Source organism: Dama dama, unplaced genomic scaffold (assembly GCF_033118175.1).
Source record: "Dama dama isolate Ldn47 unplaced genomic scaffold, ASM3311817v1 ptg000163l, whole genome shotgun sequence".
NCBI lineage: Eukaryota > Metazoa > Chordata > Mammalia > Artiodactyla > Cervidae > Dama > Dama dama.
The window spans coordinates 14,627-26,052 of NW_026870966.1; the positions used below are offsets into that span (position 1 = coordinate 14,627).

The window sequence follows — 11,426 nt, forward strand, 5'->3', positions numbered from 1 at the left end:
GTCTGTGTGTGTGTGTGTCTGTGTGTGTATCTGTGTACTCAGTTGGCCAGTCATGTCCAACTCTTTGCGACCCCACAGACTGTAGCCCACTGGGTTCCACTGTCCATGGGATGTCCCAGGCAAGAATACTGTAGTGGGTTGCCCTTTCCTTCTTCAGGGGATGTTCCCAACTGAGGGATTGAACCTGCGTTTCCTGCATCAGCAGATTCATTACCACAGAGTCACCAGCAAAGACTGTGACACCTTTAGGGGGCCGTTATTTTGTCTACCACGCTGAGCAAAGCTCTTCCTCGACCGGGCATCATGGAATCCTCCCGACCACACGGGGAGGCAGGGTCAGTTAACTCCCCCAGCTTTACAGATGGGGAAACTGAGATGCAGACAGGAAAATCAATGGCTCACAGGTCACACACAGTGAATGACTGGCAGAGAAATTCAGACCCAACGCACTGACTACAAGACAACACTGCTTTCTAATTCCACAATTTCAATCCTTGTGGTAAAACCTCAACATCTTGGGACTTCCCTGGCAGTTCAGGGTCTGAGACTCCACACTCCCAACGCAGGGACCCAAGTTCCATCCCTGGTCAGGGATCTAGATCCCAGGTCCAACAACTAAAGGATACTGCATGCCACCACTAAGACCCAACTCAGCCAAATAAATAAATACTAAAAAAAAAAAGTCAAAAAACCCCTTGCCACTGCCTCCTCTCCCACTGGAGACGTTCCTCATTCCTCCTGACCGTGTAATTTCCTCCCCAGCATGCGGCATCTGACATACATTTGACTTACTGATCTGTCAGTCTTTCCTTGCCAATATAAAATCTCCACAGGTCTGATATGTTTGTCTTCTGATGTCTGCGGCACTGTGTGCCTACAACAGTGCGGGGCCTACAGAAGGCGCTGCTACGAATAAAGAACACGTGAATCCATCCGCTCTCAAGTCTCAGGGCCCGTCTCTGTGCTGAAACTCCTATAGCTCTGCCCCGGCTCCAGGCCCATCCCGGCTCTCCCTTGGATACTGTTCCTTGTGTGTACCAAAGTCACAGCAAACCTGGACATCCCAACCAGCGGATGAACATCTCAGGCTGCCCCCCTGCTCTAGGGCCTATATTTTGGTGTCAGAGGCCACGTCCCCCTCGGTCTCCCAGGCAGAGAAGCCGGAGCCTCGTCTGGTTCCTCAGGCTCTCTCACTCCCCACTTCCTGTCTCTCCTTGCTCCCACTCCAACAGAGGTGCAGAATGAAAGGGGATGCTCCTGATCAGAAAAGAGCCCAGCAGGATCAGGCACTAATACACACGTGCATCCCCCCTTTACACAAACACCTGCGTGGTGACAGCGCATTTTGCAAACATTATGTCACCGGATTTTCACGGTAACCCTGGGCTCGGATCACATGATCTTCCATGGACAGATGAGAAAACAGCTTCTGAGAAATGAAACCATTTGCCTGAGGTCACAGGGAGAGTAAGAGGGAGAGATGGGGACTTGAATTCCACCTGAGATTAACTTGTCAGCCACCTGCATCTCTCTCTGCTTAAAATACTGGCTCTAGGCAAATTTCATAATCTCTCTGGGCCTAGTTTCTTCATCAAACACGGGGATAACAATAGATTTGAGGTCATGGGATTTTTATGAGGATTCCGTGAACTAACCCCTATGAGGCATTTAGAATGGTGACTGGCAGTTTTGTTTTTTTTAGGGGGTGGGGGGCATCTTCCCAAGTTGGGCCTGCAAACTGGGCCTAGTGGCATGGAGTGGAATCCTAACCATTGGCCCACCAGGGTATTCCCAAAGAGTTGTAACTGTGAATAAACTGTTAGCTCTCATTAGTATGATGTACTATGTTTGGAAACTATGAAATAGTTAAAGTCCAAAAATAACTCACAAAATCTGTGGTTTGTATAATTCCTGGGAGGAGAATTCTCAGCTTCTAAGTTGCAAAAAGGTCTATGAACCAAAACATTTTCAGAGCCACTGGGTAAGACAGACAATAATATATTTAACACAATCCGGTAGGCCTAGTCCCGACCATCCTTTCCCAAACATCCTTACATCGGAGGGATGAATGTGGCCAAAATCAAGCAGTTGAGGACTTCTGTGGTGGTCCAGTGGGTGAGAATCCACGCCTCCAACGGAGCAGGGGGCTGGGCGGCAGGTTCAATCGCTAGGTGAGGAACTAAGGCCCCAAAATGTCATGTGGAGTAGCCAAAATTTAAAAATAAAAAAAATTTTTTTTTGAAGACAGAGACATCCCAGGAGGTCCAATAGTTACGACTTCATGCTACTAATGAAGGCGGCCCAGGTTCCCAATTCTGGCCAGGAAACCAGATCCCACATGCTGTAACTAAGACCCAACGCAGCCAAATAGGAATAAATATAAAAAAGAAAGGAAGTCAACATACGGACACAAAGAAGCAAGAAAAAGGTGGCGAGAGCACCCACACTGGGGTCAGGTCTCAGCACCGCCATGTGTGAGGGGTGATAACAGCTCCAACGTCATCCGACTCCCTGGAGAGCCAGATCATGCAGGGGAACACCCAGGCAGCACCTGGGAACACTCTAACTCACGTCTCCCACAGGTTCCTTACGCCTGATGGGAGCCGCCTGCTGGGAATTTTGTCACCATCCTGGGTCAAACTTCCCTTTTCCCTTGGCTCCCTACAACTTCACCAAGCATATACCAAAGCACTGAGCCGTCCACAACGGTTGCTGAGACTGAACACTGCACTTTGGCCCTTCACAGGCCTCAGTTTCCCCATCTTTAAAATGAGCTTGATTGGCTTAGATGATATGACTCACTTTCCAGTTCAAAGCCCTTTAGAAGGCAGAATGCGTGGCAATGGTTTACTCTGTTCCAACTGAGGATGACAAGGCTCTGAAAAGAGCAGCAACAGACCTGGACCACACACGGATTCATTCCTGGCCTAGTCCTTGGATCACCTATCTCCCCTGCTAAGGGCACAGGGACCACAAGGCTCATTGTCCAGGTGAGGTGGTGAGGACAGAAGAGAAAGTACAGCAGCTCATGGCCATTTAACCCAAGAGTAGGGTCTGGAGCCTGGACCTATAGATTTCTATTAAGGAGATGGAGGGAGGGAGACTTCTCTGGGGGTCCAGTGGTTAAGCCTCTGAGGTTCCAGGGCAGGGGGCTCCAGTTCCATTCCCGGTCAGAGACCTAAAATCCCTCATGCCACCCAGCAGAGAGGGCAAAAAAAAAAAAAAAAGATGGCGGGGCTGGCACAATCACCTGGAGCACCACAGAGATGGTCTTCTCACGCACCTTGGCTGCCCGCCATTTGCACTAAGTGTCCACCTTGAGAAGGTTTTCTGCACAGTAGGTCTGGAGAGAAGAGTAGAAAAGGCAGTGTTAGGGTTCAGAGATGACAGCTATGACCCAGTTCTCAGATGACTCTGAGAGTTCTCTCAAGCCCTCTGACATCATCCAGCTTGTGGTTTCCTTATTAATCCCCGCACACTCTGGGCTTTGGGGAAGAGTGGACACATGTGTATGATTGTCTGAGTCCCTTTGCTGTTCACCTTAAACTCTCACAACACTGTTATCTGGCTATACCCCAATACAAAACCTTCCAGTATGAAAATAATAAATCCCCCCACACTCTACCTGGAGTCCCCTCCAACATTTTCCCCTGGAAATTCACCTCTGCTCCTTCCCAGGAAACAAAACACCCTGCTTTTCTCTCAGCAAATTCCTCTATGCCACATCTCTCCAGAATTCCCTATGGCCTCCCAGAAATTCTCCCATGACACTCCTTAGAATTCCACAAAGTCCCCTCTGTGAAAGAAAAACCAAAACGAAGGCCTCATTGCTACAAGTTTTCTCTAAGATTGACCCCGGGAGCCACACTGGAATTCTGACCAAGCCGGTCGCAGCTACAGGGCAATCTGATCTTTGGACCACTTATTGTATTCACAAAAGCATCCAGAATATGCGCCAGAAACTCAAGGTACTCATCAGACCCTTACCCTCCAGTAACTCAGGGCAGCTTCTTCTTTAAAGTCAAATATTTCTTTACGTGTATCACAGTCAATTAGAATTCTCTCCACACGACTTTAACAACCTGCCGACCTCTGTCCTCATAAGCCCCTGATTCCCTTTGCCAATACTCCGTTTATCGGAATCTCTGTCTCCCAAACTGCAATTCTTAAGAACCCCACTCAAGCTCTTTCTTGGCACCCCGCAGACGGATTATTTTTCCACACCTTTCAGACTCCCGAAGTTCTCCTAGAGCCCCTGACGAATTCCTTTACTTCTTCCACCCTCCCCCACGCCAGTCCCTCACCGAGTCCTGGCTACTGCAGGACACCACATGGCGGAGGCGGATCTCCGGCATGTCAACGTCGTGTGGGCTTCGCCTGACCCAAAAGATGCATGAAGAGCTGAGTCTGGGGGGGGCTCCCAGAGGGTGCGCCCCGTGCGGCCTTCACTGCGCAAGCGCACGAGGCTCCGGCCTCTCAAACCGCGGCGCGCCTGCGGTTACGTCACCACTGCGCATGCCTAGTGTGTCTGCCCGCAGCCCAAGGCGCCGAGTTCCCTAGCAAAGAGCTTTCCCGGCCTCGCTGGGGCCAGGGGTCTCTCTAGCCCCTGCTCCTGGTCAATTTCACACCAGGATTTCTAGCAACCGGCTTGGCCTGCAGGATTGGTCCCCAGCAGAAATTCGCCATCCTCAGCGCCCCAACTGAAGCCTCGAAAGCAAGAGGCCAGCAAACTTGAGTGGATTCTTTCAGGAAGCCGGGAGCCTACCGGAACAAGATCCCCCTCCATGGCTGGCTGGCTGGCTAACCTCCCCACGCCCAACACAAACACACACACACACACACACAAACACTAACACACACACATACACACACATGAGAAAAATCTCTGATCCCTGAAGATCAGGCCTGAGGTAGACAGTGTTAAAGGACCTCAGTAAAACACAAAGTATGTGCCCGAGCCAGACACACACCCAGTCTTGACTGCTTCCAACCATGCCTCAGTTTTCCAGTGTGAACTCCTACGATCCCCATGCCCTGAACAAGCACCCCTCTGTTCAGTCTCCGAGAGACCCAAGTGCATCCTGGGTTGGGGTCGGAGATGGAGACAAACCAAACACGGAAAAGCGAGTATGAGCCAAGCATGCCGTGGCGGAACAAGCCTGGACTTGCTTGGCGCCCACAGGTGGGGCCTCAGCAACATTGGGCACCTCCTTGGAAAAGGAGAGAACGGGGTGAGGGTGCGTACCTGAGTCCTAGCAGCTGCTCTACCCTAAAGGAAACAAAATGACCTGATTCTGATCTTAGGCTTCAGGGAAGATAAAAGAGGGTGAGGGCAGGGCGGTGGGACCAGATGCAAGAGAAGATTGGAAGACGAGATGCCTGGGGCTGCATGGAGGAGGGGCCTGGGCACAAGATGCCACTGCTCCTTTTGGATTCTGGTTCGGTCTCCGCCACTCAGAGCTGCAGAGACCTACCCCCAGGGCTTACATCATCATTTCTAAGCCTAGGGGTAAGGTAGGTCCAGACCCGCCCCTTCTCAGCTCCCTATAAGAACAGCTGGGGACCTGGGAATGCAGGGTCAGTCATCCATCCATCATGAAGCCTTCCATGAAACCTGAGACCTTCCTGCTGGCCTCCACCCTGCTCTGCACCCTCCTGGGTCTGGGTAAGTGACTAGGGCTCTGGATTCCTGGGACCCTCAAAACAAGGAGTATGAGAGAACATTCTGCCATGTCCTCAAGGGAGAAGGGGAAGAGAAGGTGTCCTGGGACTGAAATTCATGGAGAAGGCAGAGGGTAAAGGGCAGAAAGCCTGGGTCCCCAAGGGAGGAAGAGCTAAAAAAATGTGGGTTTAAATCTCTGTGAAAGGATGGGTTTGGATGGGTTCTGCTCCCTGTATCCCAGGCAGTGTCTCCAAATAAGACACCTACATTCTGGAAAATCAGAGAGTATGATTAGTATTTGTCATTGGTATGAAAAAACATGAGGCGAGGGTGAGAGATTTCCTTCCTCCCATGACTCTAAGGAGCTCAGGTCCCCAGTGTCCTCCTCCCTCAGATATAGGAGTTCAGGCAGCTCCACTTTCCCCAGGACCTTTCCAAGTTACCTTCTGTCTGGACCCCCGCTGCCTGCTCTCTCAAGACCAAGGAGTCCAGGCCCTTATCCTCTTAGTCCTCGATCTTTCTTTTTGACCTGGGATGCAAATCCCCTCTCAGGTACCCCTGCCTGAGCTCCCACTGCCTACCAGACTCAGACAGCCTGGTACCCACACGGAAGGTGATCCCACTCCCGAGAACCAGGTGGACGGGAAGGTTCACACAAGTCCATGAAGGACTTCCCCTGTGCTTCAGTGCAGAATCTGCCTGCCAAAGCGGGGGACACGGGTGCAATCCCTGGTCCACGAAGCTTCCACATGCATTGGGGCGACTAAGACCCTTCACCACAACTACTGAGCTCATGCTCTAAGCCTGTGCTTTGCAACCGGTGAAACCAACACAAATGAGAAACCCAGAACCGCAACTAGGGAGTTGCCCCTACTCAACGCAACTAGACAAAAACCAACAGGAAGCAGGAACCCAACACAGGCAACAAGAGAAAAAAGAAAATTAAAAATATTAAAAAAAAATTTTAAGTCCATGGAAAACTTCAGCAGGACCCCTCAAGGTCCCTTAGCTTTATCAGCGGGTCTAGCATCCCACGTCCCCAGCCTTGTAATTACATAAACTTGCTCCCTGATCGGACTTGCTTTCTGCCTTGCCCCAGAAAGCAGCTTTGCTCTCAGGACCATGGCATCCCTGCCGAGCTTCCAACAGATCCCTATTCAGCGGCCACTGTCCTGCCCTTGAATAAACAGGGAGACACCAGAACTTTTCCTTCAGAACCCTCACCCCATCCCCGTCTGGATTCGGGAGTCGTGGCCCACAGACTAAGGCGCCTTTCACTAGAGCCCCGCTCTCTAACTGCAGGGTACCCGCTAAGCTGTGAGGTGTGTACCAGTGACGGTCCCAACTGCAGTGGAAAACTGCAGACTTGTGCCCCGGATGAAGACTCCTGCATGGTTGTCTTGACTGAGAGCAACAGAAGTAAGTGGGCAGGGGCTGGTATCAGATGCTGGGGAGGTGGGCGGCAGATACCACCATGCATGGGGAGGAACCTTTGAGTGATGAGTATGTCAGGAAAGAGGGAAAGGCAATCTCGAGGTGGGTGTTGAACAGAGAATCTGGTGGAATGACGGAAACCACTATGGCCAAGGATTTCTGAAGATGAGACTCCAAAGAGAGGAGGAGGAGGGGCAGATACAGACTTTGTTACCAAAGAGGGAATTAGGAAAGCAAAGGACATGGGGGAAGAGAGAAATCCAGAGAAGGGGAAATGTGATATGTAAAAGGTGAGGGGTGGGTGTACAGCAGACTTGGGTGAGTTGCAAAGAATGTGATCAGGTTGATTCTCTTGGGCTGCGAGGGGTCTCCCAGAGATGTGGGATGTTAAGCTATTGTTCCTGAAGAGAAAGCGGGAGATACGGGGGCTGGTTTGAGTTGGGTGCAAGCTCAGTTGTGTCTGACTCTTTGCGACCCCATGGAGTGTAACCCACCAGGCTCCTCTGTCCATGGGATTTTCCAGGCAAGAGTACTGGAGAGGTTTGCCATTTCTTCCTCCAGGGGATATTCCCCACCCAGGGATGGAACCTGCGTCTCTTGCATCTCCTACATTGGCAGGGGGGTTCTTTACCACTGCACCCCCTGGTGCTGGGAGGCGGTACACGAGATCCCACCCTTGATAAGGTCATCAGGGAGAAAACGTGACAGGCAAGTCGGATCAGGTTTTCAGGGGTTTCTAAAAGGCCAGCTCACGAGATCCCACCCATGACAAGGTCACGAGGAGAAAGCCTGACAAGCAAGGCAAATCAGGTTTTCAGGGATTTCGAAAAGCTGCCCCCGGCGCTCACCTTAAAGATGATACCTGTCTTTCTGATGCCTGCCTCAACAGACTACTCCCTAATTTCTGTGACACAGCCAGAAGGCCTTCCCCGATCTCTTCCCAAATAAGAATCAATTTAGAACTTTAATCAATAAGTTTCCCTGGTGGTGGTATTTTATGAGATTATCCAGGGTGAACGGAGTGTTTTAATTTAAACTCCTTTGCTGGTAGTTTGTTAGCCAAATATATTTATGCCCTTGGTACTAATATGCATGATTGCTTATAATATCCTAATCATAAAATAGCATAAAGAACCTGATTATATAAAAGCCCTAATAGACATAGAGCATTTTTGAGGGGTGAAGGAGTCCTATTAGAAAACACAAGAAAAATTATTCTAAAAGTAGCTATTGAGTTAACATTTGCTTGCTGTTTTGCTTGCTGTGTTTTTGTTTTAATGTGATAAGATTGTGTTATAGAAACCATTGTTAATATAGTTAAAGATCTAGAGAAATAAGAACTTAGCCCTAGTGTGGTAACAATGAGATGGTTGTTAACTGTCAGCCAAGAGTGCTAGGCAGAAGCTGCCTCACCAAAGTCGCAGAGTCAGTCTGGGATAAACTTCTTAGATAAACGCAACTGACAATTTCTGCAGAAGGATTAATTTTTGTGTTAACAAGGTTATACTTCTACTCTGTACTGTTGCCCTATGAGACTGCTACCTTTAAGTTAAGGTCACCATAGAAACAGAAAATAGGTTTACATTCACCTGACCTGCATAAAATATTAATAGGCCCCAAGGCCAGAAGATAATGTACAAGACCCTCATAAACAAAGAAGTATGCAGAAAACACCCTGGTTTCGTGAAGAACAAGCTGATGTAATGTTAAACTATCTTCCCCTTAGAAATGTACTAATTTAGGGTATAAACCCCACGGTAAAAAAATTCAGCATTGCCAGACTCTGCTGCACCCCCCGTCTGGTGTCTCTCTCTCTCTCTCTCTCTCTCTCTCTCTCTCTCTCTCTATCTATCTCCCTCACAGACTTGGCACTATCAAGGCTGGTCTCACGTGTCTTCTCTCTCGCCGACGCCGTTCATCCTGAGGGTACCACCTGGATCCTGCCGAGGCTGGACCCTGGCACCCTGGGATTCCCAAATTTGTCATAGAGAGAGAGACATATAAGGACAGAGGATCCCTGGGCACAGTCCATGAGGTCGCAAAGAATCGGGCACAACTGAGCCCTACACACCCAAACACGTGGTGTACAGAGCAGAAACCCTAGGCCTGGAGGAGACACCCTAGCTGTGGTGGGGAAGGGGAAGGCCAGGGAGACTGGAAGAGACCACTTCAGGCAAGACCTGAGAGTAGCCAAGGAGGGCAGCATGAGACCATAGGTAGGAAATCTGGGGAGTGACCCTGGGAAATCTGGAAGAGTCTACCTTAGATGGAGAAGGAAATGGGTGTGACAGCAGGTGGGGATGGCGGCCCCATCCCAGCATTTGGTGGAAGGAACTCCAGGGGTCAGGGGAGGGCTGAAGACTGGAAGAGACCATTACAGAGGATTGGGGTTAGTTACAGGTGGTCTGGAAAAGACCACTCCAGGTGTGACCCCTGCAGGATGGCAGTGGGGTGTCCCTGGGGTGGAAGGGGCCACTCTGCAGAGTCCAGCACAGCCTGGGGACAGGGGGAGGATGGGGTGCATACCTCATAATCCATTCAGATGATGCCCCCTGCAGAAAGGGGCTTGAATGTGGGTAGCTGGAAGAGACCTCTCTAGACAGCAGTGGGCTGGAGCTACTATCAGGTGGGGGAGACAACCCAGGGCAAGGGTCCAGACCGGGGGCCACTGAGCCTTCTGCCCACGGCCATCCTGCAGAGGGCTCGTTGGCGGTGACCAGCTACAAGGGGTGTGCGAAATCCAGCGAGTGTGACTCAGGATCCTTCGCCATCACCATGAACACTGAGAACTACATGGGGTCCAGGAGGCGCTGCTGCAAGAACGATGGGTGCAACAAGGAGCCCATGCCCGGTAAGCCCCGGCTGAGCCCCACAGCTGGAGTCCCTCCCTGCCCACCTTCCCCCGCCAGAGCCGGCTGTGAGCACCTGCTCCTGACCTGCCCTGTACTCAGGGACGAGCGTCCTCCTTGCGCTGAGCCTTGGTTTCTTCTACTGTAAACTACAGTATCCAGAGACTTCCCTGCTGGTCCACTGACTAAGTCTCCATGTGCTCTCTGCAGGGGTTTGATCCCTGGTCAGGGAACTGGATTCCTCATGCCGCAGTTAAGATCCAATGCAGTCAAATATTGTTTTCTGAAAATGCAGTGTGCGTTAGCAACTGGTGTCCCCTGAGTGGTTGTGATGTTGGGAAAGGGACTAACGTCTCCGATTACCTTCCCCTCCACCCTCCTCTTCAGCGATCGTGAGAAACCACACAGAGAATGGCCTTCGGTGTCCTTCCTGCATCGCTGCCTTTACGGAAACATGCACTTCGACTCAGGAAGCGGTCTGCGTTGGTGAGGAAACCCACTGTGTCACCGTGTCTGGCCTCGCACAGCCTGGTAAGGGGCACCTGGAATTCGGGAGGAGGGCACAGGGATTCCAGACAGTCCCAGAACTGCAGCCTCATTCTTCCAGGTTCTAAGGGAGAGAGTGGCTCCAAAGATCTGGGGGAGAAGGTGCCTGGGGCACGTGACCCTGGACTAGGAGGAGGGAGGCATTGGAGATCCTGACTGTACTCTATAATCCCCTCCCGCAGGTATCAAATTTGCGGCCCGGGGCTGTGGTACAGAGACCGCCTGCCACAGCAAGCCTGGGACCCTGGTGCCCTCAGGCTCTCGTTTGTTGACCATCAAGAAGACCAGCTGTCGTCCAAGCCCCCAGGCTTCTGGCAAGGCTGAGTGAAGAACTGAGGCCCACGTGGTGTCTGGTCTCCATTCATTGTCAGCTGTGTTTCTAGAAATTTCTACAGTTCCCATGTGTCTATAAATTAAGCAAGTTAACAGAACAATCCTGAGTCTTTGTGATGTGATGCATTTCGGGGAGATGGGATGAGAAAAGCAGGGGTCTGAACCCTTGGGAACACAATCTATGAAAGAAAGAAATGGAAGATGCTACCTTTTCTTAAGGGATTACTTCCTGCCTTGTCCCCATGCTAACTGTTTTCCATGCAGTACCTCATGTCATAATCACAACTCTGTGAAGCTGAAAGTATTGCCCCCATTTTACAGAGGAACACACTGAGGCAAGGATTGTGGTCTCACTTGCCTTCGGTCAAACAGCTGGGAGGGTCAGACTCCAGAGTCCATGATCACCTCTCCTAGTTAACCTGTTTTTGCCCCAGAGTTCATGTTTGTAAAATGCAGAGATAATAGCTATAACCTCAAAGGGCTGTCTTAAGAGTCCAATGAAAGAACACAAAAAAAGGACTCAGTGCAGTGCCTAGCACATTTAAGGGGCTTCCCTGGTGGCTCAACGGGAAAGAATCTGCCTGCCAATGTGGGAGACGCAG

At 50.8% G+C, this 11,426-nt stretch overlaps 1 protein-coding gene across 1 annotated transcript; it reads left to right on the plus strand.

Moving 5' to 3' along the window:
- Positions 1-5,595: 5,595 nt before the first annotated feature.
- LOC133053702 (phospholipase A2 inhibitor and Ly6/PLAUR domain-containing protein-like) lies at positions 5,596-10,886 on the plus strand. The gene is made up of 5 exons (XM_061138226.1): positions 5,596-5,665; positions 6,965-7,081; positions 9,795-9,947; positions 10,333-10,476; positions 10,674-10,886. The coding sequence occupies exons 1-5, from the start codon at positions 5,596-5,598 to the stop codon at positions 10,817-10,819; spliced, it is 630 nt and encodes a 209-aa protein (XP_060994209.1). The 3' UTR covers positions 10,820-10,886.
- The last annotated feature ends 540 nt before the right edge of the window (positions 10,887-11,426 follow it).

What these genes read in the sequence shown, in the direction of transcription:
- LOC133053702 (XM_061138226.1), top strand. Translation starts at nt 5,596, where the DNA reads ATGAAGCCTTCCATGAAACCTGAGACCTTCCTGCTGGCCTCCACCCTG. An exon ending in CAACAAGGAGCCCATGCCCG is followed by an intron (nt 9,948 to 10,332) that starts GTAAGCCCCGGC and finishes CCTCCTCTTCAG; the next exon opens with CGATCGTGAGAAACCACACA. An exon ending in GTCTGGCCTCGCACAGCCTG is followed by an intron (nt 10,477 to 10,673) that starts GTAAGGGGCACC and finishes CCCCTCCCGCAG; the next exon opens with GTATCAAATTTGCGGCCCGG.